This window comes from Prionailurus viverrinus, chromosome B4 (genome assembly GCF_022837055.1).
Source record: "Prionailurus viverrinus isolate Anna chromosome B4, UM_Priviv_1.0, whole genome shotgun sequence".
Classification (NCBI taxonomy): Eukaryota; Metazoa; Chordata; class Mammalia; order Carnivora; family Felidae; genus Prionailurus; species Prionailurus viverrinus.
Window position 1 is genome coordinate 118,061,006 of NC_062567.1, and position 27,261 is coordinate 118,088,266.

Consider the following 27,261-nt stretch of genomic DNA (forward strand, 5'->3'; position numbering starts at 1 on the left):
TCAGGTTCTGAGCTGTCAGCACAGAGCCTGATGTGGGGCTCGAACTCATGGACGGAAGATCATAACCTGACCTGAAGTCGGACACCCAACCAACTGAGCCACCCAGGCACCCCTCACTTACTGTCTTCTAAAAAGACTACGAGTTTTAAGGTTCTTGTTACACTTTTTCACTCTCCCCTGAAAATGGTGAATTTACATAAAAAATGTATATACTAATTTCCCCCAGTTCAACCAATAGTTTTATCAATTTCATTTATTTGTACTTGTTTAGTATATATTCAGGTATGTATCTCAAGGTTAACTTTTTTCATTCATTCAACAAACATGTATATTTCTCATATGAAGTAGAATATTTCTCTTGTATAAATTGCTAATAAAACCTTTGAAACCTTGTATAGACTTTATAAATTTAAGTCAGTTCCTTGCATTATCTAATTAAGAAGTTTTTCTTTGCATATATGGAAACAAATCCTTTTCACCTCAAAGTATCAACTTATTTTAATAGACAATAGCTTACTTCCTTTTTCCTTCAATAGTTAAAAGGTTACTCAAATTGATATAAACATACTATTTTCTTTCAGTTATTTTTATTTGTTTTGTTCTGGTGTATTTGTATATGTGGGATTTCTTTTTTTTTTTTTTTTTTTTAATATTTATTTACTTTTGAGAGAGAAAAGAGACAGAATGTGAGTGGGCGGGGGAAGGGGGGAGGCGGGCAGACATAAAATCTGAAGCAGGCTCCAGGCTCTGAACAGATAGCACAGGCCCAACACAGGGCTCGAACTCACAAACTGTGAGATCATGACCTGAGCTGAAGTCGGACACTCAACCGACTGAGCCACCAAGGTGCCCTGTGTATGTGGGGTTTCTTTACTTTATTTCACCCTCAACTACTTGGGATTATGGGTGATTCACCTCTGCTATTTCTATATGAATTTATTTACATCTTCTAGCTTCAAATAAGATGCATTATATATGGAATGTAAAACAAGAAGCCATTGTACAATAAGAAAATAATGCGTAATCAAGGTTTCTCAAAATTGGCATTACTGACATTTGGGGCCAGATGATTCTTGGTTTTGGCACTGCTAACAATGTGCAGTGCATTGTCACAATGTTTAGCAGCATCACTGGTCTCTACCCACTACTTGTCAGCAACAACCTCCTCCAGTTGTGACAACCAAAGATGTCATCAGACATTGCCAAATGTCCCCTAGGGTATAAAATCAACCCCAGTTGAAAACCACTGAATAAAATAAAAAATTTTCAGATAAAACTAAGTCTCAAAGCCATAGACTCATCAAAATAAACCAGAACAACTCATAAATGATAACATGTTATCTGAAATTGTTTATTTTTAAAGAATGTTATAGTCTATTATGTTGGTCTCAAGGACTATAATATTATACCATATTGTATGATTACAGCCTGAACAATATAAATGGACAGAATTCTTAGCCATGAAATTATGTTCACAAGATAGCCAATACTCAGTTCAATAAGGCAAAAAAATATTTTAGTTTCTTCCACTAAGAGCATTGTGTAATAAGGAATTTGATTTCCTGAGAGGTCTGGCCTTTGTTCCTGCTTCTGGGAAGTAATTCTAAATTCTTAGAATTCCCTATTCATGGTAGATCCCTGGGACAACTGACAGTTTATGCTTACAGTGATGACTAAGAGTGAGGTTGGCCATACTTGATAGTCTTAGTAGTCTTCAGAGACTGGAGGCTTTGGGTCACCTGGTATCTAACAACTGAGTTCATCTATGAGGGTAATACTTCATGTATATTGTTATGTATACTTCACGTATATTGTTCCTTGTGCCCTGAGGACAAGGAAGTTCCACATTTGGAACCCTCTTAGCCCAATCCAGGTTCTCTTCCTATGGCTGAATCCAATTTATATCCTTCCCTGTAATATATGTAATTCTTAGTATAAACGTGCTTCTTAGCATAACTTATTTCAGTGAATTCTATTATTTATTCCAATGAATTCTTGAATCTGAAGGTGGCTTAGGGGAGACTCCCAAACAGTTGCTGTGAGAAGTCTTATGCAGATTTGGCAGACTGGAGGACTATGCTCTTGACCTCACAGTTTGGTTAATTCTGAATAACCATATAAACAAAAATTAATAAATGGATATCTTCTATCCTGTCTAATTTAGCCATTTCACAAAACTGGCCAAGATGTTTTTAAATAAAAGAGTGGCAGTAGTTTATAAGAGTTGCTTGCAGGGGCATCTGGGTGGTTTAGTCATTTAAGAGTTTGGCTCAGGTCATGATCTCACAGTTGTGGGATTAAGCCTCACCTCAGTCTCTGTGCTGACAGCACGGAGCCTACTTGGGACTGTCTCTCTCCCTTTCTCTCTGCCCCTGCCCCACTCTCTCTCAAAATAAATAAATAAACATTTAAAACAAAATATGAGTTGCTTGCAGAAGATGTTTTATCATAAGATTTAATTAAAAATGAATCATACCTGGTATATATTGAAATCTGCAAGTCTAACCACAACAGAACTAGACATTAACTTAGCTTTGGACTGCTGAGATAATACTGAAGGTGATCTGGAAGTCCCTTTCAGAGCCGAGTCTTTCTCTGTGGGAAATAAGAAAAAAACTTTCAATTTATGGCAAATGATTTTTAACAATCACTTTTTTGTTAAGACAGCTACTAGAAATACACATGAACTCTAATTTGTCAAACAAAATAATATATGTGAAAATACTTTATATATAAACTGATGCAGGAATTTGTTATTATAATGATTATTCTTTTGTGTGATTATTCTTTAAACATGAGTCATATACCACATTTAAGATATTCTTATACAATAACTTTTACCAGAAATTCTTGTTAAAAAGAGAGACCTATCAGCCATTTAACAATCTCAAACATTCTAACGGGGTATTACTCTTATTGGTCATGTCAATTTAAAAAGTGCTTTTGGTCCATAAGCCTATGGTCTGAAGAAGGTGCAGAATTTTTAGACATTAATTAAATTTTACAGAAAATTTACAGAAAATATCCTATCATGATCACACACACACACACACACACACACACACACACACTATCAGGGGAATGCCATAATGTTGTTATAGGTAAAATACCTGTTTGTGTGTGCTGGGGAGAGGCATGTGTTGGGGATTTAGGAGGTGAACCTACATTATGATCCTTTACAGCCTGCTTAAGCATTTCAACGTTGCACTCAAATTCATGTAACAATTCGTTGGCCCATCCATTTTTTGTTTTGGTTGCATCACTAAAATACATCCAATGATTACAACTATCTCCTGTAAAATGAATGACAGGTATTTCACTGAAAAATGCACAATTTTCATTTATTTTATTGTAGCAATGCTTCTAATGAGATTTATTTATTTCCCAAGGGTTTTTTTTCTCAAGGGAGCAGTCTTCACCTACAAGAGATTTTAATCTTCCTAGAAAATTTGAGCAAAACATTTAGAATACACACAAAGAGTGTCAAAAGGAAGTTATCTAGAGGTTTCTATCAGAAATCAACCATTGGTAGAACATGACTCAAAATTTCAATTACAAACAGTACTGCTGGTCAACCTTCACTGAATGCTCAAGTATCAAACATACCTCCATTAGAAAGAAAATACTACAGAAAATACTACCAGAAAAAAGTCCTTTCATCAAAGATTTGTTGTAAAGTGACAAATAAAACCTATCCTTAAAATGATGAGGATTATTAAAACACTTAAGAAACCAATGAAATTTCTCAAGATGGACATCAAGTCATAAAGATATAGATATATCTATACCTACATAAAAATTTTTGGAAGGAAAATAAAAAATTAGGATTATTAGGTTTCTCTGTAGCAAAAACTGAGAAAAGTAGTATGTACATAAAAGGGTTCAGAAAATATTGTGCCTACCCAGAAACGTTATCTTTGGGGGGCACCTGGGTAGCTCAGTCAATTAAGGGTCTGATTCTTAATTTCGGCTCAGGTCATGATCTGCATCTTGAGATTCTCTCTCTCCACTCATCCCTCTCTCTCTGCCCCTCTCTCTGCTTCTCCCCTGCTCATGTGCACACACAGTCTCTCAAATAAACTTAAAAAAAAAAAATCTATGACTAAGTTTCACCTTCCAAAATATGAATTATTTCTGTAGTTAAAAAAACTTTACATATGTGTAAGTAACTTACAAATCAGGAATATAGAATATACAACAAAGACTTCAAACAAAAATCAAATAGTATAACCTTTAAATTCGTCAAGCACTCATACAGAAATAACAAACAGAAGAAGGATAAATTTGTGAACAGAAAAATTTTATCACTTCCTTAAAGTCCTGGAAAATTCCTTAAACTTGTTTTTCTTATTTTTGTTAATTAAAAAAAAAAAATCCATACATCACCAAAATGCAGAGATGGGCATAAGGTCAAATTACTTAATTTGGCCATAAACTTACGTATTTTGCTTTTTATTATTTGGGAGGAAAAAAACCTATCAATATTTAATTATTAAAAAGTCTATTAATGTATCACTGCTCTGCCTTTTGGCTAAGATCACATGTAAAAAGTCTATTAATGAAATTTAGAAAACACAGAAAAGTTTTTTAAAAAGTTCCTGGAATCCTACAACATGGCTGAAATCATTGTTATCCTTTTACTTTATTTCCTTTCTTGAGTTTTTAATATTAAAATATATTAATAATATACTGATTTTTAAAATTCAAAACATATTAATAACTTTTGTCACAATTAGCAAAATAAAATAGCATAAAATATGTCCTCCAAATTCTGATTTTAACATTTAAATCAATAGAGTACTGCCAATTGCTAACAATTGTACTTCCTAATAATCTACATAAAACTCTATATAAAAATGCATAAATATTTTCTATGGCAATTATATCTTCTTGGTGAAATACTACTGGGGAAAAATAAAAAATATTTTGGTCTCTTTTTTTCCTTTAAAAGTTAAAGAGAAAAGAAAAATGCCAGTGGAGTATGACTATGCTCACCTCATCCCATGAATATAACTAGATTATATCAAATCATCCTAAATATCCCAGAAATTGACCTGAAGACTGGCAGAACAAATGCCACAACTAAAGGTAGAGAAGAGGCCACAACAAGGAAGCTACGAAGTGCAGTGACAGGGTTTGGGAGAGAAATGGATTGGATGGTGGCTGCTATGTTGGGGAGGGAGCCACAGTTGCTAAGAAGGGCTAGAGACAAACTCACACACGAGGAGTGCATGGGGAAAATGAATCCCCACAGTAGTTGACTTGGAAAGCAAAAGGGACCCAATTTCATGGCTTTTGCCAACCAGCAGGGCTTAAAGCCTGGAATTTTTTTTTTTTATTAAAAAAATTTTTTTTCAACGTTTATTTATTTTTGGGACAGAGAGAGACAGAGCATGAACAGGGGAGGGGCAGAGAGAGAGGGAGACACAGAATCGGAAACAGGCTCCAGGCTCCGAGCCATCAGCCCAGAGCCTGACGCGGGGCTCGAACTCATGGACCGCGAGATCGTGACCTGGCCGAAGTCGGACGCTTAACCGACTGCGCCACCAGGTGCCCCAAAGCCTGGAATTTTAAAGGTCAGCGTGCTTAGCTCTTGGAGAGCTCAGAAGGTACTGGAGCACCTCTTGTGAAGAAGTCAGGCAAACAACCCGCAAACATATAGCATGGAAACAGTAATCTGAAGAGCACCTGGAGCACACGCCGGGGAAGGTATTTGCTCATCTTGTATTGTGTACCAGAGAGATAGCGTTCACAGAGAAACCCCTCTGGGAAGAAAGGAATAAGCCAGCACCATTTCCCTTCCCCATCCCTCAGAATAAGCACGGGGTAACTGGTGGGAATTAGTTTAGTGCAGACATTCGCTACCTAACTCACTTACACCAAGCCACACTCCATGCACTCCAGTGAAATTTGCCTCAGCCCCAGCACAGCAGACCCTCTCCCCCAAAAGACCAACCCAAACCCCTGCTCACACTGTGTCTCCCTACGTGGGAGTTTTGCAGAGCCTCGGTGCCAGCTGCAATGGCGACAGGCTTCATTTCACAAGCAGACCAGAACACACTTAGTTAAAATGTGCCATATTCAGGCCAGGGACCAAACACCGCCAGTGAGAGGCAAACAGAGCCCCTGCACACAACTGGCCTGATGGATAAAGTGGCTAGGAAACAACAGCAAAGCACATGCAGCACATATTGGAGACACTCCCAGAAGCACCAGAACCTGGGGAACAGGGGACAGGACAAAACAGGGCACTCCATGACCTCTGCTTCATAAGGCCATTACCCTCAATAACAGGAGATGTAGCTGACTTTTCTAACACAGAGAAACAGGCACAGAGACTTAGACAAAATGAGAGAACAGGACGGGACACGACCAGAGATCTAAGAGAAACAGATACAAGTAACAAGCCAGATTGAGAATTTAAAGTAATGATCACAAGGATATTCACTGGACTTGAGAAAAGAGGAGGACATTCGTGAGACCCTTAACAAAAAGATATGGAATGCCATAGCAGAGATAAAGGGTTCAATAAACAAAATGAGAAATACACTTGATGGAATAAGCAGCAGGATGGAAGAAGCAGGGGAAAAGAATTAGTGACCTAGAAGACAGATTAATGGAAAGTAACCAAGCATAACAAAAGAGAGAAAAAAGAATTATGCAAAATGAGAACAGACTTAGGAAACTCAGTGACTCAATCAAACATAATATTATAGAAGAGAAAGAGAATGGGGCAGAAAATTTATTTGAAGAAATAAAAGCTAAAAAATTCTCTAATCTAGGAAAGGAAACAGATATCCAGATCCAGCAGGCAAAGAGAACTCTCAAAATCAACAAAAGAGATCCACATCAAGACATATTTTAATTAAACTGACAAAATATAGTGATAAAGAAAAAAATTTTAAAGCAGCAAGACACAAGGAAACAGTAACTGTAATTACAAGGGAACACCTATAAGGCTACCAGGAGATTTTTCAGCAGAGGCTTTCCAAGCAAGATGTCAGTGGTATGATACATTCAAAGTGCTGAATTGGAAAAAAATCTGCTGAGAATACTCTTAACTAAAGGAGCTCATGACCACTAAACCAGCCCGGCAAGAAATATTAAAGGAGACACACTGAATGGAGAGGAAAAACCAAAAGTGACAGTCTGAAGGTAGAAAACACAAAAAAAGCAAAAATGAATGTTTTTGTAAAAAATTAGTCAAGGAACTCATAAAATAAAAGACTGTAAAATATAAAAACATATATGTAAAGCATGGGGAGGAGAGGAGTAAGAATGGGATCAAATCTAAATGGCCAAATTAATATAGATTGCTATCTGCAAAAGAGGTTATATACAAAGCTAATGGTAACCATATCATAAACCAGTAATAAACACGCAAAGAAAAAATAAAGAAATGCAAACATATCACTAAAGAAAATCAGGAAACCATGAAAGAGAAACAAAAAAAGATAGGAGAAAATCATCACAAATGACCACAAAAAAATAAAATGACAATGAATACACATCTGTAAATAATTACTTTGAATGTAAATGCACTAAACACTTCCATCAAAAGCCACAGGGTGACAGAATGCACAAAAAAGAACAAGATACATCTATATGCTGCCATCAAGAGACTCATCTTACACGTAAGGACACCAGCAGATTCAAAGTGAAGAGATGGAAAAACACCTATCATGCAAATGGATGTCAAAAAAAGCCAGAGGAGCAATACTTACATGACACAAATCAGAGTTTAACAAGAGACAAAGGACACTATACAATCAAAAAGGGGACGATCCAACAAGAAGATATAACAATTATAAATATTTATGCTGCCAACACAGTAGCACCCAAATACATAAAACAGTTAATTACAAAAATAAAGGAACTAATTGATAGTAATACAATAATACTAGGGGACTTTAACACCCCACTTACACATCATGGACAGATCAAGTAAACAGAAAATCAATGAGAAATAATGGCTTTGAATGACAAACTGGAACAGATGGATTTAATAGATATATTCAGAAAATTCCATCCTAAAACAGCAGAATACACATTCTTTTCAAGTACACATGAAATACTGTCCAAAATAGATCTCAATGAATTCAAGAAGACTGAAGTCATACCATGAATCTTTTCTGACCACAAGGTTATGAAACTAGACGTCAACCACAAGAAAAAATCTGGAAAGAGCATAAAAATATGGAGGTTAAATAACATGCTACTGAACAATGAATGGGTCAACCAGAAAATAAAAGAAGAAATTAAAAAGTACATGGAAGCAAATGAAAATGAAAATACAACAGCCCAAAACCTTTGGGATGCAGCAAAAGCAGTTCTAAAAAGGGAAGTTTATTGCCAAATAGATCATTCTCAAGAAGCAACAAAAATCTCAAATAGGCAACCTAACCTTACACCTAAAGGAGCTAGGAAAAAGAAGAAAAAACAAAACCCCAACCAGTAGAAGGAAGGACATAATAAAGATTAGAGCAGAAATAAGTGATGCAGAAAAACAAAGGAATGAACAAACAACAAAACCACAAAAGAACAGATCAATAAAACCAGGAGTTACTTCTTTAGAAAAAAATCAATAGAATTGACAAATTTCTATCCAGACATATCAAGAAAAAAACAAACAAGACTCAAATAAATAAAATCACAAATGAAAGAGTAGAAATAACCAAGACCACAGAAATACAAATATAAGAGAATATTATGAAACACTACATGCCAACAAATTGTGGACAACCTAAAAGAAATGGATAAATTCCTAGAAACATATAAACTACTAAAACTCAAGCAGGAAGAAATAGAAAATTTGGAAGCAGCAAAGAAATTGAATCAGTAATCAAAAAACTCCCAACAAACGAAAGTCCACGACAAGATGGCTTCACAGGTGAATTCTAACCAACATTAAAGAAGAGTTAATACCTCTTCTTCCCAAACTATTCCCAAAAATAGAAAAGGAAGGAAAGTTCCAAATTCATTCTACAAGGCCAGCATTACCTTGATAACAAAACCAGATAAAGATACCAGTGAAAAAGAGAACTACAAACCAATATCCCTGATGAACACAGATATAAAAATCCTCAACCATATACTAGCAAACTGAATTCAACAATACATTAGAAAAACCATTCAGCACAATAAAGTAGGGACTTATTCCTGGGTTGCAAAGGTGGTTCAATATTTGCAAATCAATCAATGTGAAATATCACATCAATAAGAAAAAGGATAAAAACTATACGATCATTTCAATAGATGCAGAAAAAGCATTAGACACAGTACAACATCCATTCATTATAAAAAAGCCCTCATCAAAGTAGGTTTGGAGGGAACATACCTCAACATAATGAACATATATGAAACACCCACAGCAAACATTTTTAATGGGGAAAGGTCAGGAACAAAACAAGGATGTCAACTCTCACCATGTTTATTCAATATAGTACTGGAAGTATTAGCCATGCATCAGACAACAAAAAGAAATAAAGAGCATCCAAATATGTAAGGAAGATGTAAAACTTCCATTATTTGCAGAGGACATGATAATATATACAGAAAACCCAAAAGACTCCAAAAAAACTGCTGTAACTGATAAACGAATTCAATAAAGTTTCAGGATAAAAAAATCAATGTACAGAAATCTCTTGTATTTTTATATACCAATAATGAATAGCAGAAAAAAAAGTCAAAGAATCAATCCCATTTACAACTGCACTAAAAACTGTAAGACCCCTAGGAATAAACTTAACCAAAGAGGTGAAGGACCTATACTCTGAAAACTATAAAACAATGATGAAAGAAATGGAAGATGACACAAAGAAATGGAAATATATTTCATGTTCATGGATTAGAAGAACAAATACTGTTAAAATGTCTATACTACCCAAAGCAATCTACACATTTAATACAATCCCTATCAAAAATACCAACGGTATTTTTCCCAGAACTAGAACAATCTTAAAATTTGTAGGGGACTACAAGAGACCTCGAATAGCCAAAGCAATCTTGAAAAAGCAGAGCAAAGCTGGAGAGATCACAACTCTGGACTTCCAAGTTATATTACAAAGCTGTGGTAATCAAAACAGTATGATACCAGCACAAATGGATGCACAGATATATGCAACAGAATAGAAAACCGTCAGTTTTGAATCCCAGCTGCACGCCAAAGGAAAAACACAAGAGAGTTTTGACACAGGGCTAACTGACTTCCCTCTCTACTTTGTGAGTGCTGCCTAAATAGCAGGGGTTGAGATCCCCAGTCCGGGAATGAGAGATTGGGTGGCTTCATTTTCCCCCAAAACACCAACACGGTGGGAATTCAGAGAGCAACACAGCAGTCCCCGGGGGAGGCAGGGACCCACCTACACGAACACCCTCCCACCCTGTGCCTGGCAACTGCTTATCTTCTGGGGCAGGACTGACTCTGAGCCAAGGCAGCCACAGCTGGCCTCTCCTCCAGACCATCACAGCCACCATCTCCCAGGCACCAACAGACAACTCTTTTTTTTCTTTTGGAATCAGGATCATAGTTTCTGATTTCTTTTTTTTTTTTTTTTTTTTGTCATTTCCTTTTATCTTTTTTTTTTTAATTAGGCTTTTTTATTCTTTTCTTTCTTTTCTCTTCTACTTTCTTTTCTTCTTTCTTTCTTTCTTTTCTGTTGGAATCAGCTTTACAGTTTTTTGATTGTTTGTGGGGTTTGTTACCTTTCCTTTTCTCTTTTTATGGAATCAGGCTTCGCCCAACCTCTTTTTTCCCAGGTTACTTCAACAAACAAATCAAAGCACACCTAGTTAAAGGTCTAAACGCTCCAACACTGCAAGCAAAGAGTTCTGCAAAGAAATGACCAGTGGGAAAGAGCTGCCAAAACACAACAGCAAAGTACACACAGCATATACCTGAAACACAATCTGGAGTACCAGGCCCTGGACAGTGTATGACCCCTTTTTAATATAGTAGTGCTCAGCTGCAGGAATCATAACAAGCTTTTACAACATGCAAAGATAGAAACTTAGCCCAAATGACACAATGGAGGAATTCTCCCCAAAAGAAAGGTCAAGAAGAAATCACAGCCCGGGGATTTGCTTAAAACAGATATAAACAACGTACCTGAACAAGAATTTAGAACAAGTCATAAGACAACTAGCTGGGCTTTAAAAAAGCATAGAAGACACCAGAGAAAGCCCTGCTGCAGAGATCAAAGACCTAACAACTAGTCATGATGAATTAAGAAATACTATAGTTGAGATGCAAAATAAACTAGACAGTGACAGCAAGGACTGAAGAAGCAGAGGAGAGAATAGGCAAAGTAGAAGATAAAATTAGGAAAACAATGAAGCTGAAAAAAAGAGGGAAATTACTAGACACAAGGGGAGACTTAGAAAACCAAGTGTTTCCACGAAGCAAAACAAAATCTATACCATATGAGTGCCAGAAGAAGAGTGAGAGAAAGGGACAGAAGCTTTATATGAACAAATTATAGCTGAGAACTTCCCTAATCTGGGGAAAGAAAGGTATCCAAGTCCAAGAGGCATACAGAACTCCCTTCAAAATCAACAAAAACAGGTCAACACCATGACATACCATAGTGAAATTTGCAAAATACAAGGATAAAGCCAAGATACGGTAGCAGCCCAAGTATCCATCGATTGATGAATAAATAAAGGAACATGTAGTATCAATCCATAATGGAATATTATCAGCCATAAAAGAGAAAGAAATATTGTCATTTGCAAGGATATGGACGGAGCTAGAAAGTATAATGCTAAGCAAAATAAGTCAGTCAGAGAAAGACAAATACCATATGGTTTCACTCATGTGAAATTTAAGAAAGAAAACAAAGGAGCAAAGGGGGGAAAAAGAGCTAAATTAAGAAACAGACTCTTAATTATAGAGAACAAACTGATGAGAGAGGGGGTGGATGGTGGTTGCATGAAATAAGTGATGGGGATTAAGGAGTGTACTTGTCCTAGGTACCAAGTAATATATGCAGCTGTTAAATCACTATATTGCACACCTGAAACTAATATGACACTGTATGTTACCTATTAAAATAATAAAAAATAAACATAAATTAAAATAAATACAAAATAAAATGAATTAAAAAATAATAAATACAAAAAGAAATGAGATAAATTGACTATATAACTTTAAGGCAAGATTTATGTCTGTTAAAGAAATTGTTATACATACCTGCTTTGTGATAAGGATAATAATCTATAGTTAGCTGTGTAAAAGACAGTTGCATAGCCCCTCCAGTAATACGTCTGTTTGACTCTGGGAAAATTAAAAATTTGGCATTGAGAGAAAGAGAAAGAAACATTAGCAAATATCAGAAACACTTCATGTATTGTACTTGCAGTCTAAGCAATGATTGTCTCTCTATTGTCATGAACAATATACATTAAGGAATTCAGGAAATGCAATGCAATCTAATTAGTATTACTGAGCCCCTCCCTATAATTTGCATTGTACAAAGCTAGAAGATGAGGGTACAAAAAGAGTAGAACTTTTATATTTATAGCTCTAACCATATGCCAAATATTGTTTTGTTTTAAATACTTTAGTTATACTTATTGATTTGCTCTTCCTCACAACCCTGAGATAAATACTATTATTATTATTATTATTATTATTATTATTATTTTCTAGACAAGTAAATTGAGACACAAACAGGTTAATTAAATAGACCAAGGTCTTACCAGGCAATAAACACAGAGCTTATTTTGAACCCAAGAAATGTTAACCACTATACTATATCATCTTGTCTTTTATTGAAGAAGAACTTGAGTCTACTAGATTAGGTAGTTGTTCAAAGTCACATAGCTATATTAAGATTAGAAGCAGATCACAGCTCAGTGTAACTCCAACATAAAAATCAAATTTTAACACAGCATGGATAAATCAACTGCAAGTACAGAAAATACAAATTAAGATACAACCAGGTATGAATGAATATGATTCATTTCAGACCTTTCTGGATTTTAGAACAAATCTGTACCATGAAGGAAATACTTTGGTGGAGTAGTTTTCCCCTTAAAAAACATAATTCAGCTTATTCTATGAGGGAGTATAAAGAGTGAGAAATGTAAAAAACAAAACAAACCAAAACAAAAACTTGGAAGACACTTGTCTCTATTCTTTTGCTGATTACTTAACCTTGACCCCTCATTTTGTTATGTTGGTTTAACTTTTTCATTTTCCTGTCAAATCAGTAAAGAAGATACCAACTTTAAGACAAATGACACAAAGGTAGACAAAAGAAAAGACAACAAATCCCTCTCTAAACTCCAAATCTTCCTCATCTTTTCCATTCCACCCTTTTATCTGGTCACTGGTACTTGGCTGCCTTATCTGATGAAGGCAGAGTAACTTCTGCTAAATATCCAAGGTCAGTCTCAGCTTTAAAAATACAGAGTAACAATTTTCACAGATGTAGACTGTGATTCAGGTCTGAGATACAGAGGTCAGATATAGATATCTCTGTTTTAAAGAGATCCTCAAGCTCACCAAAGTTTGAGAACAACTGTCCTAGAAGTAGGACCACTCGCTAAACACTTCCAACACTTATGGGCCGGGGACACTCTCCAACAGAGAGAAAGAAATGCAAGTACCTAGATTACAGAACCACAGGTTTTCAAAGTGACCAAGAAGAGCTTCCTATTTCTCCATTACCTGTGTCTACTAAATTAAGAAAAGTAAGAGAAACAAAAGCGAAAAGTAAAGAAAACAAACTTAACTAACTGGAATTTGGCTTCCTAACCAAATTTTGGGACCAATACTGGAGAAGAGATGCAAGAAATGTTAAACAGCCACATAGTTGTGTTTACATGCAAATGGGGTCAGAAAAATGCAGATAGACCACCATGTGGAAACATGTGCAAATAATTATGAATTGAGTATGGACTAAAATTTAATGTATACATAATTTCAAAATTATTAAAAAGCTCATTCAAAGGCATGTCTAAGATTTCATCATCCTCTAAGGATGTCATCTATTCAATCCTTGATTTTTTTTAACTTAATTTTACTGTTAGCATCTGTAGCTAATAATTAATTGTGCTGAAATACTAACTACTAAAGCCAAAAAATTTCATACCAATATATATTGCTTAAAAGTACAACTTTCATCTATGCATCTCATATGAATGATAAAATTATGACCAGTCACTGTACAAGACATATTATATATTACAAATGATAAACAATCCAGTTTCATAGGAAATCCTAAAAAAAAATCAAAGTAGTTTGAAATAAGCAGCTTTTATTACCTTTTTCTTTAGCATGAATGTCATCACATATGTGTAGATCTAGATGAGAAATCACTAAATGATGAGACGTTTCTTTAACATCAAAGTCATTGAATAGTTTTACAATTGCATCATTTAGATCAGGAGCATTTGAAGTCTGTGGTGTCTTCACTTGTTGGGTAGATGGGGCTACTGCCGAGCTCTAAAAGATTCAAAACTGCCTTATCACTACAAGTTAAATATTTGAATTTCCACAAACAAGAAAACTTAAATAAATATCTTTAGTAGTAAAGTCATGAAAAATAAGCTAATATATCTCTATTCTATCAATGACTCAATTCCCCCCCAAATATTTTCTGAATTATATGGGAATAAAATTAAATCTAAAACTTGGAAAACTATACACATTTGAATATGAAACCAAGGTTTAAAATACTTGAATAATTATATCTATATATTTATAGCCCTTATTTTAGAAAATATATTTATTAACTATTAAAGCCAGCTTATTCAAATAGTATTAGCTCCACATATTAAAAAAGAAACAAACGTGAGCATTGTATATATCAGTTGTATACACTATTATATATCCTGTAGAAATAAATCACTTCTTTGCAAAAGTGCTTGTGATATCGTGTAGTACTGTAAGTGCCCTGATACCTCTCCAAAGTGATGTGGCATGTCATTTGAACTTAGAAGAAGCCAGAAAGTGGAAGAGATTTATAAGAGACTGTGAGTTCAAGTTCTTTTCTCCCCAAAGTGAAAAAGTATAGAATAATGCTGAAGTGTAAAGACTTATGTGAACCTAATAGCCTAAAATGATTCTATATAAGTATACTGTAAGATCATCTTACCTATAAGCTACAAAACTGTACATGAAAATTTGGTAATAACAAAATGAAGACCAAATTTTTCATCAAGAAATATTAAAAAGTTTCTAATTAAGAACAATTCACTAATAAAAGTATAGTTAGTTATGTATGAAAAATTAAAGTACATTTTGTATGTATACATATTTATACATTATCTATTAAGAACTACCTGTAAATGAATTTCAAAGTATACTCAGTTAAATGAGAATCTCTCAAAGAAAATGACTGGGACCCACAGTAATTAAAGAAAAGGAAAGATGAAATATAATTGTGAAGCCTTAAATTCTAGGGGGCTCAAGAAAAATTCTTTCACTAATTAACTGTCAAACTAATTTCCATAAGAAAAATCACTTATGTTCTTCTATTTTCACAGCCTTAACAGACTGCTATTTATGTCTACAATTGTACTATTTTGAAGGAAAACATTACCCTGTATTTAACCATGTTTTTTTATGTTCTTCATCAACATAAATACTGATATACACAAAACATAAACATTAATCTCCATAGAAACCTTTCTCTTAATGTTGTGGTAGATTCAGTTTTTACATGCTGTTTGGGGTCGGGGGGGTGAGTGGGCATTATAAACTCTTTTGCCTAATGAATAATCTTAACATTTCCTGGTTTCCTGTGTATTCTTCCCTTTTAGAGAAGAAAAGGATGAAGCTAATCAAGTATTTATGATAGAAGATGGCTGTCAAGTTGTCAGGCTGAGCAAAGGAACACTGTCAACTACTTTACTCTCTAATCCACTGTCTTAGTCCTCAAATAATCAGGGCATTCTGTATGATACCTAAAGTAGTTAATGTGACAATGACCACCCAAGAAATAAACTTGACGGTAATGAGAATGGTTAAGTAACTTTACCATGAAATATTAGGGAGCAACCAAAAATAAAAATTAAAGACTAACAACATGGAAGAAAATTGTATATATCCACTTACTACACACTTGCTAAAACTAAGAAAAATGCAGGTGCTGAGGCAAAAAAAAACCTTTAAGGAAATACTTCAAAATGCTAACACTGGTTTTATTATGGTGATTGGATTACAGAACTTTGTCCTTTTTCTAGTTTCCTGATCTGTGATAATCTATACAAATATATCCACATGTTGTATAAGACCCACAGTAACATCAAAACTTTGTCTATTAGCCTTTAATTTCAATTACCATCTCTGTTATTGACACCCTAAACTACATAAATCTTCATTGCAAACTTTGACAGACTAGTGTTCATGATGGTAACACTTAAAATATTACTTCCTGTACTTCTTTACGTTCTTTCAATTTCAAAATGGAACTCATTTTACCTTTTTTTAGCCTTATCTCCCTTAATCAAACCCACTTCCTTCTTCTGCATTCCCTTTACTGGCTAATGGAACTACAAATTATCATTTGAAAATCCTCAATTTTGCTCTTCATCCTCAACTGATGAAACACTCAGATATCTTTCCCCAACTTGGTTTGTAGATTTCTTCTTTCAAACCATTACCAGAGGTTCAAGTTCACCCCTTCTTTAGACTGGTAATCTTTCTCTTCTTCAGTCCATCCACTATAATACCACCAAGCACTATTTGATTGTCCTTTTGTACTTAAAAACTTCCAGTGACTTCCATATGCCTACAGGAAAAACTCCAAATTCTTCAACATATAATGAATGCCCTTTACATCTAGTCACCACATACTTCTGCCTGAACTCAGGCTACCTGCCCAAAAAATTACTCTGTGTTACAGTTCAGTGTTCTGTTCACTAAACTTAAAATTAGGTTCTCCCAGAGAATTATGAAGATATCTCACTGGATAAATATTACTTACTGGTAGAATGATAAAAGGGTCACCATCAATTCTTTATTTATTTCTTTTTATGACTAAGAAAACTATTCATATAAATAGGTAGATTGCAATGAAAATGAGTTTTACTTTAGCAATATGGCATGATTCTTTGAACTCCTTCAAGTTACATGCCAGGATTCATGAAATGATCTTTAAAAAATTGTTTTTAATAATCTAATAGCTAACATTTATAGATCCTACTTCAAATGTGTTGAAAGCAAAGAAGTGGGAGTGGAAATCACCTGACTTGTTACTTTGTTATTCATTAGTCATTCACTCCAACATGAGTAACAATAATTCAAATTACCTCTGTCCTGTCATCCCAAACTTTTTAAGTTTTTCCTTAAACTGGACAAATCCATCATAGTAAGAATGAGTAAGAAGTAAGAAGGTGGCCTTTCATTTGTCAAACAAGGTAAGAGTAGTTTGGGAAAGGGAGGAGGAATCCAACGTTTTAACATAAGCAGCAGATAAAGTTTAAGAAAGCAGGTAAGTTTCTCCAGCAGATAAAGTTTAAGAAAGAACACAATACATCAAAGTGGAATATGTAGAAGCCAATTTCCTCAAAACCTGGACAGGTGTGTATCAGAGAGGCATGTGTACATAACTCTCAAAAACACTGCTCTAGTAATACCAAACTCCTTATTTTTATCGGGAAACACCATTCAAGACACTTTGGCAGATTCTATTCCCTCATCTGAAAGATCCTTTCCCTCACCTGTGAACTTCTAATTTTTAAGACTTAATTTCATTATCCTCTTTGTGAAGCCTTTCCAAACTATGCAAACAGTTGACTAAAACTTCTCTATGCCTCTATGGTTCCTTCACTCCAGCATTTAAGCTGCACTGCAATGACTTATTTTACACTTGACTTCCTGTTATACCTTATATCCTGAGTTCCTTGAGGACAGGGTCAGACAATATTCATTTTTACATTCACAGTGTCTAGCCCTGTTCCTTATGACATAGCAGGTAGACAGTAAATAATGCCAATTTGATAGTCATAGGTGTATGCCATTTCCATGTACCAAGTGAGATCATCCAACAAGCTATTTCTTTAGAAATAGCTTCAAAGAAATAGGGTTCACAATATCCCTTGTTTTTGTTAAGAATAGATACAACACTACAGTTTTGTGTTCAATTTCAGCATTTCCACAGGGGTTTACACTTGCTGCCCTGTTCTCACATTTCTCCCTTGACTATATCCAGGTTTTTCCTGTCTGCCCTTTATTTTTTTTTTTTAAATGTTTATTTATTTTTGACAGAGAGACAGAGCATGAGTGTGGGAGGGTCAGAGAGAGAGGGAGACACAGAATCTGAAGCAGGCTCCAGGCACTAAGCTGTCTGCACAGAGCCCGATGCAGGGCTCGAACTCATGGACGGCAAGATCGTTACCTGAGCTGAAGTCAGTCGCTCAACGACTGAGCCACCCAGGCGCCCCTGCCTTTACTTTAGTAATTAAGTTGTATTTAACTTCCTGAAAAGAGGTGTTTATAGTATCAAATAGTTTTATGTCATCATTAATTCTAGTGCCTAATACAGAGCTCCAAACAAAATAAGCACCCTATATATAGAAACACATATATGCTTTCATAGAGATACCATGTGTAGAAATTATACAGTAAGATATCTAAATTTTTTTTTAATGTTTTATTTATTTTTGACAGAGAGAGAGAGAGAGACAGAGCATGAGTGGGGGAGGGTCAGAGAGAGAGGGAGACACAGAATCCGAAGCAGGCTCCAGGCTCTGAGCCATCAGCACAGAGCCCGATGCGGGGCTCAAACTCACAGACCGTGAGATCATGACCTGAGCTGAAGTTGGACGCTCAACCAACTGAGCCATCCAGGCGCCCCAATAAGATATCTAGATAAAAGATTCTTGGACTATGGGGCACATGGGTGGTTCAGTCAGTTATGCATCTGACTCTTGATGTCAGCTGAGGATGTGATCTCAAGGTTCATGAGTTCAAGCCCCCTGTCAGGTTCTGCACTGACAGCACAGAGCCTGCTTGAAATTCTCTCTCCCTCTGTCACCATCCCTCCCTTCCTCCTCCCTCTCTCTTTCAAAATAAATAAATAAATTGGGGCGCCTGGGTGGCGCAGTCGGTTAAGCGTACGACTTCAGCCAGGTCACGATCTCGCGGTCCGTGAGTTCGAGCCCCGCGTCAGGCTCTGGGCTGATGGCTCGGAGCCTGGAGCCTGTTTCCGATTCTGTGTCTCCCTCTCTCTCTGCCCCTCCCCCGTTCATGCTCTGTCTCTCTCTGTCCCGAAAATTTAAAAAAAAAAAAAAAAAAAAAAAGGTTGAAAAAAAAAATTTTAAAAATAAATAAATAAATAATAAACTTAAAAAAAAAAAAAGATTCTCAGACTCAAAGTCTTACAATCTACTTCATATAAACAACTAACCATTTTGATTTTTAAACCATTTACAGGTCAAGTGTTTTTCCTCTTAAGAGCTTACCTGCGTAGGTTCAGGAGCCATACTCTTCCTTTGTTCGGTTGATTTTTCTATTGCTTCACTAAGAGATTTTGCATATTGTACCATAGCCTTCAACTGGGAATCAGTTAAAACCCATAATAAGTCATCCAATATTAGAACTAACTTTGTTGCAATAACATTGCAGTCCTTTAACTGTAAGAAAAAAAATGATTCATAAAATTAAGCCAAGACATAAAACTTACAAATGCACAATGTTTTAAAAAATGCTTAAAATGTTTGAATGAAGTTAAATATGGATCCTTCCTTCATTGACCAAATATTTACTGGGTTCCTGTACTATAGAACAAATATCTCCTTGTACTGGAGATACAGTGGTAAAAAAGACTGACAAATTCCTATACCTTAACAGGTGCATATTATGCAAGTACAAGTACTTATATAATTTTTCATTTATAGCTAATAAGTCATATAATTACCTCCAATAACTGTGCTAATTCCAGTAAAGGATTAAAATTAAACATGAAATGCTATGTTAACCACGTTTCACATTTCAATTTTTTTTAATGTTTTATTTATTCTTGAGAGAAAGAGAGAGCATGAATGAGGGAGGGGCACAGCGAAAGAGGGAGACACAGAATCTGAAGCAGACTCCAGGCTCTGAGCTGTCAGCACAGAGTCCGACGTGGGGCTTGAACTCACGAGCCATGAGATCATGATCCAAGCTGAAGTTGGACGCTCAACCAACTGAGCCACCCAGGTGCCCCCACATTTCACATTTCAGAATACTGTAGTAAGCACTGTACTCTGAAATTTTTTTGAACTTAATTTAGTATATTTATTTGTGTCTAATGATACAAAACATTTTGTTGAGAATTTAACTGAGCCATGTTTTAAAAAGTCGTGACTCCTTCATTAAATTTCATCACAATCTATAGAGAACTCTCGACTTCTGATATCTTGAAGTCACTATCTTCCCTACTTACCTAAATTACCATTCATATGTTAATAACTTTCTAAGGCTAGTAGTTTTGGTGACTTTGGAGGCTTTGCAGTTTACCCACAGCAAGATTCAACAGAAGAAATGAAATTACAAGACAGTTAATGTTCAACAATATTTGGCAACGGAGAATCTATTCAATTTATCAAAAGTAAAAATCTAGGGGCGCCTGGGTGGCTTAGTCAGTTAAGCGTCCGACTTCGGCTCAGGTCATGATCTCACGGTCCGTGAGTTCGAGCCCTGCGTTGGGCTCTGTGCTGACAGCTCAGAGCCTGGAGCCTGTTTCAGATTCTGTGTCTCCCTCTCTCTCTGACCCTCCACCGTTCATGCTGTCTCTGTCTCAAAAATAAACGTTAAAAACAATTTTTTTTTAAAGTAAAAATCTAAGTATCAAACATAGATGACTGAAAAATGTTACTACACTAGATTTTTTCAAATACTGCTTAAGGCACTATATTTCCTTTAAATTGCTTTTAAGTATTCCTATATTTCACTTAAAAACTTATTTAAAATTTCCTCTCAATTCCACTAGTTATCACATGAGCCAAAAAGGTAACCCTATTGACTTACTCTTCTTTTAAGTGTGACTCTGATTTTTGATTGGTTGGTTATTAATCGAACAGGAGCACACATAATTTCAAGATGTGAACTTTGAGTAGCATCTGCCTCTATTCGAATCATCTGCCAATTTATTTCTTTAAACGTCAAAACCTAAGGAGAACAGAGATTAGCTTCACTTAGGCGAAACAGAATGAGAAACGTGTAGATCTGTAAAAACAAAAAAGCTAAATAAAATTCATCTCTTTACTAATATTCTTACGACACTCTAGATATATTCACTATGCTTTTATTTTTAAAAATTGTATAGCTGCAACAAATTCAGTAACATATCTTCCTAATTATATTCATTATTTGTAAAGCTGTTAATATTTTACTCTGAATTTGATATAAAGCACAAAAAGCATGTGAATCATGTGACCAAGAAAAACTTAAATAGGATTTTAGTTTTGTATATTTAAAATTCAATTCTGAGTAGCTGAGAAGTTAAAATGAGGTTCATTAACTCCATAAGTTGAAAGATTTATTACATAAAAACACTAAAATATGCACATTTTAAATTAAATAACTGAGAAAATACATAGAAAAGTAGAGTTAAAAGGCAAGAGTAAATGCAGTATGTGAATCTAGGGTAACTATAAGAAGTCATTATTTTAAAATGCCCTCTTTTATTTATCAGTGACTAAAAGATTTTTTAAACAAAGAATGAAAAAAAAAATGCTTACCTCTCCTCTCTGTGGATCTTGAATGCGAGTAAATCTTAAATCTCCATGTTCCCAGTTTGCATTTACACTATAGATTCGTAACTGGGAAAGTTCAAAGGATGCATTGAAAGCTTTTGCTCCAATGCGGATAACAATGGAGTTTACAGAAACAGTAATTCCCTCAACGACTTTTTCAGCAAAGCCATATTCACTGGAAAATAAAGAAAATATAATGCACTAAAGCCCATATAAATCATTGATAAGTTATCTGTTAATATTTTCACACAAGTGTATAAAAGGACCATAATATTATTCATTTTTATTTTTAAAAATTTTCAGTAAAAGCAATAATCTAGCCTGATTGTCAACCTCAAAGGGCCGTGGACCTAGGGTTTCCCACACCTGATTGCATGTAAATTATAAAAATGTTGTCAAAATGATAAAAATCTTTAAGATTTCACGTTACTCTATACAAATTTTTTATTTTAATTCCAGTATAGTTAATACACAGTAATATATTCGTTTCAGGTGTACAATAGAGTGACTCAACAATTCTATACACTACTCAGTACTCATGATAAATGTACTCTTTAATCTCCATCACCTATTTTACTCATCCTCCTCCCCACCCCTCTGGTAGCCATCAGTTTGTTCTCTATACTTATGAGTCTGGGAGCACCTGCGTGGCTCATTTGGTTAAGTGTCCGACTCTTGGTTATGGCTCAGGTCATGAGCTCATGGTACATGGGTTTGAGCCCCACATCAGGCTCCACACTGATGCTGTGGAGCCTTATTAGGATTTTCTTTCTCCCTCTCTCTCTCTCTCAAAACAAACCTTAAAAGAAAGTATTAAAAAAGTGTTTCTTGGTTTGTCTTTTTTAGCCTTTGCTCGTTTGTTTTCTTTCTTAAATTTCACATATGAGTGAATACGACATATGCGGTCTCTTAAATACCGCATATGGTATTTATCTTTCTCTGACTTATCTTGCTTATTATTATACTCTCCAGATCCATCCATGCTGTTGCAAATGGCAAGATTTCATTCTTTTTTATGGCTGAATAATATTCCAATGTACATATACATATATCACTTTTTCTTTATTCATCAATTGATGGACATTTGGGCTGCTCCCATATCTTGGCTATTGTAAATAATATGACAATAAGATAGGGGTGCATTTATCTTTTCAAATTAGTGTTTTTTTATTCTTTGGGTAAATACCCAATAGAATTACTGGATTATCTGGTAGTTCTAGTTCTCATTTTTTGAGGAACCTTCATGCTATTTTCCTGAGTGGCTGCACCAGTTTGCATTCCCACCAACATTGCATGAGTGTTCCTTTTTCTCCACATCCTCACAAATACCTGTGTCTTGTGCTTCTGATTTTAGCCATTTTGACAGGTGTGAGTAAAGGTTACTCTTTAAATGAGGTTATTGTAATTATTATCCAAAGCTGCTTATTCTCAAGTTGCCAGATATCCAGACAACTGGGAATCTATAAATAAGAGAGCTAAATTCTTGACACAAAGAAGGTTACAGACTATAACTACAATATAATCTCATAATTCAGGAATAAAGTCATAAAAAGTTCACATTTTCTAATTCAATTCAGCAAATATTTGTTGAACATCTACCATGCGCACTACGCTGGGAAATAAGGAAACCAAAATATAGTTGTGGTATTCTAGGGCTTGCAAGTTCCTTGGAGATGAAAAACACATATACCCTAAGAACTGAAACATTAAGGTAGTCTATAATTAAGTGTTTTAAAAATAGAATCATCACTACACTTGGTAGAAGAAATTGCTCATAACTAGGGAGAAATCTATCCAGGAAAGGAAAATGTATTTCCCTCAGGGAGAGATGGGAGAAAGGGAAATCTTACATTAGGGAAAAGAATGAGCGAGTGCAAAAAAGTAGGAAAGTAGAGGTCACAATGAGAATAATGAGTAGATGGGGTGCCTGGGTTAAGTATCTAATGCTTGATCTCAGCTCAGGTAGTGATCTCACAGTTCATGGGATCAAGCTCCATATCCAGCTCCGTGCTGACAATGCAGGGCCTGCTTGGAATTCTCTCTCCCTCTCTCTCTGCCCCTCCCCTACTCAAGCTGTCTCTCAAAATAAATAAACATTAAAAAAAAAAGAAAAGAAAAAGGGAATAATGAGTAGGACAGTATGCTTGGAATGTAGATTATCAATATATTTTGGCAGGAGGGGTGGTGAAAATTTGCCCAAATGGCACATTACTTCAATTATCATCACTATGACCATTATTCCTAAATCCATCTCTATCCAGATCTCTCACTAGAACTTCAGACTGTTATGGGAATGCAAGCTGGTGTAGCCACTCTGGAAAACAGTATGGAGGTTTCTCAAAAAACTAAAAATAGAACTACCCTACGACCCAGCAATTGCACTACTAGGCATTTATCCATGGGATACAGGGATGCTGTTTTGAAGGGACACATGCATGTTTATAGCAGCACTATCAACAATAGCCAAAGTATGGAAAGAGCCCAAATGTCCATTGATGGATGAAGAAGATGTGGTATATAAATGTATACATATACGTACACACAAACACAAACACACACACACACACACACACACACACACTGGAGTATTACTCGGCAATCAAAAAGAATGAAATCTTGCCATTTGCAACTATGTGGATGGAACTGGAGGGTATTATGCTAAGTGAAATTAGTCAGAGAAAGACAAAAATCCTATGACTTCACTCATATGAGGACTTTAAGAGACAAAACAGATGAACATAAGGGAAGGGAAACAAAAATAATATAAAAACAGGGAGGGGGACAAAGCATAAGAGACTCATAAATATGGAGAACAAATTGAGGGTTACTAGAGGGGTTGTGGCAGGGGGGATGGGCTAAATGGGTAAGGGGCATTAAGGAATCTACTCCTGAAATCGTTGTTTCACTATATGCTAACTAATTTGGATGTAAATTTTAAAAAAGAAAAAAGAAAATTGAAAAAAAGAAAAAAGAAAAAAATGAACTTCAGAAAAATTCAGATGTCCACCAAATATTTCCATCTGGATGCCTCTCACACATTTTAAAGCCAACATGCGTGAAAGTGAACCTATCATCTTTGTTGATCGTGCACTTCCCTCCCCTCTACCTGCTGCTAGGCTTCCTTATTTTCTATCTCATTGAGTAAGTAAATAAACTTCCTAATCCTCCAATGACTTATCTTTTAAATCAGGTAATACTTTGAGGTTACATGTGGGCTGCATGAAATAATGCATATGAACCAAACAGCCCATGTCTTGATTCATGATACTTTATGAAACACAACTATTATTTATAGTACTAATAGTATTATATTCTTATTAATACTATGAAAAGTCTGGGTGAAAAAACATATGAAAAACTCAGCCTCAGTATCTTCATTTGTAAAATAAAAATAATACATATTTTGGGGCACCAGGTGGCTCAGTTGGTTAAGCGTCCAACTTCGCCTCAGGTCATGATCTCACTGCTAGTGAGTTTGAGCCCCGCATGGGGCTCTGTGTTGACAGCTCACAACTCAAAGCCTGGAGCCTGCTTCAGATTCTGTCTCTGTCTCTCTGCCCCTCCCCTGCTTGTGCTCTCTTTTTCTCTCAAATATAAATAAATAAACATTAAAAATAATTATTATTATACACATTTTCAAAAGGTTGCTGTGGTCCTTAAGTAAAATGGTGTTTGTACAATAGTTTATATAGTCCTTAGCTTGCCTTAGGTAATTTTGGTTGTTTACCTTGGGCTTAGAAAATTGAGAATTAAAGAGGAAGAACTCATCAGCATCCTAGGGAGAAGTTGCTTTAATCCCACGGACAAATATTGGTCAGACAGAAATATTCCTGGAGTTGGAATGAATATATCTATAATAATTATTTGGGAACACCCTCTGGAATATCCAATGTCATCTGTTCTAACCTATGCACATTAAAAAGTGTTACAACTTTGGGAAGCCAAAGTTGTTTGGAAAGCTGGTGCAGCCACTCTGGAAAACAGTATGGAGGTTCCTCAAAAAACTAAAAATAGAACTATCCTACAACCCAGCAATTGCACTACTAGGCATTTATCCAAGGGATACAGGTGTGCTGTTTTGAAGGGACACATGCACCCCAATGTCCACAGCAGCACTATCAACAATAGCCAAAGTATGGAAAGAGCCCAAATGTCCATCGATGGATGAATGGATAAAAATGATGTGGTGTGTGTGTGTGTGTGTGTATATATATATATATATATATATATATATATATATATGTACATATATGTATATATACATACACACACTTATACATACAGTGAAGAATTACTCGAAATCAAAAAGAATGAAATCTTGCCATTTGCAATCACATGGATGGAACTGGAGGGTATTATGCTAAGTGAAATTAGAGAAAGACAAAAATCATATGACTTCACTCATATGAGGACTTTAAGAGACAAAACAGAGAACATAAGGGAAGGGAAAGAAAAATAATATAAAAACAGGGAGGGGGACAAAGCATAAGAGACTCATAAATATGGAGAACAAACTGAGGGTTTACTGGAGGGGTTGTGGGAGGGGGGGATGGGCTAAATGGGTAAGGGGCACTAAGGAATCTACTCCTGAAATCATTGTTGCACTATATGCTAATTTGGATACAAATTTTAAAAATAAAATTAAAAAATAAATAAATAAAATAAAAAGTGTTACGACTTTACTGGAGGATTTACCACCAGAGGCGTGAAGCCTGAATCTATGACTAAGGTAGACAAGTTTCTGGTTATGTCATCCATTGTAAATTTAAAAGGTGAAACTCCAGTTTTCAAGTAAGTCTCTTCTAAGTTTGATTTATCTTCATATAGAAGTACATCTCCTCTATATGACACAGTAAAATCAAATTTCTGAACTTACAAATTTGCTAGATCATTAATCTATAGGACTATTATCAGGGCACCTGGGTGGCTCAGTCTGTTGGGCATCCAACTTCGGCTCAGGTCATGATCCCACAATTCATGGGTTTGAGCCCCGCATCGGGCTCTGTGCTGACAGCTTAGAGCCTGGAGCCTGCTTTGAATTCTGTGTCTCCCTCTCTCTCTGTTCCTCCCCTACTCATGCTATGTCTCTCTCTCTCTCTCTCTCTCTTTCAAAAATAAAAATAAATAAAAACATTAAAAAAAAAATTTTTTTTAAATCTATAGGACTATTATCAACTCACTGGTCCTACACAGAAGGCCCTCCTGTTAAATATTAATTTCCCTGTATTTTAATCTCTTAGAGACAAAATCAAATAAGTGTTTCCCCAAATTGTATAAGTATAAAGAATTGTTGAAAATATACAATCACAGTCTTGATAACCATTCTAAGACCTCAAGAATCATAATTTCACACACACAAAAAAAAAGGACCCTAAGAGACTATAGATTAATAAACACCCAAAGTGAATGCTACCATCAGGCAAGTCTGGAAAATGTCGAAGTAGATTAACCATAAGCCAAAATTATAAAGTACTATAAAAACATGCTGAAAGTGGAAGGTGGAAATGTGTATGCCTGTGTGTCTATGTATCTGATGTGTACGTTCATTCTATTTTTTATTTTATTTTTTTAAGA

The 27,261-nt window shown here is 35.4% G+C and overlaps 1 protein-coding gene across 2 annotated transcripts in view; it reads right to left on the minus strand.

Annotated features, from left to right (window-relative positions):
* Positions 1-27,261, minus strand: part of BLTP3B (bridge-like lipid transfer protein family member 3B) — a 108,506-nt gene that overhangs the window by 34,957 nt on the left and 46,288 nt on the right. For both annotated transcript variants that reach the window (XM_047867064.1, XM_047867065.1), the window contains 7 exons: positions 21,673-21,862; positions 20,960-21,100; positions 19,414-19,584; positions 14,269-14,449; positions 12,191-12,274; positions 3,111-3,293; positions 2,477-2,595 (listed from right to left, as the gene is read on the minus strand). In XM_047867064.1, the coding sequence (XP_047723020.1) occupies positions 2,477-2,595; positions 3,111-3,293; positions 12,191-12,274; positions 14,269-14,449; positions 19,414-19,584; positions 20,960-21,100; positions 21,673-21,862 (1,069 nt within the window). The remainder of the gene's footprint in view (positions 1-2,476; positions 2,596-3,110; positions 3,294-12,190; positions 12,275-14,268; positions 14,450-19,413; positions 19,585-20,959; positions 21,101-21,672; positions 21,863-27,261) is intronic.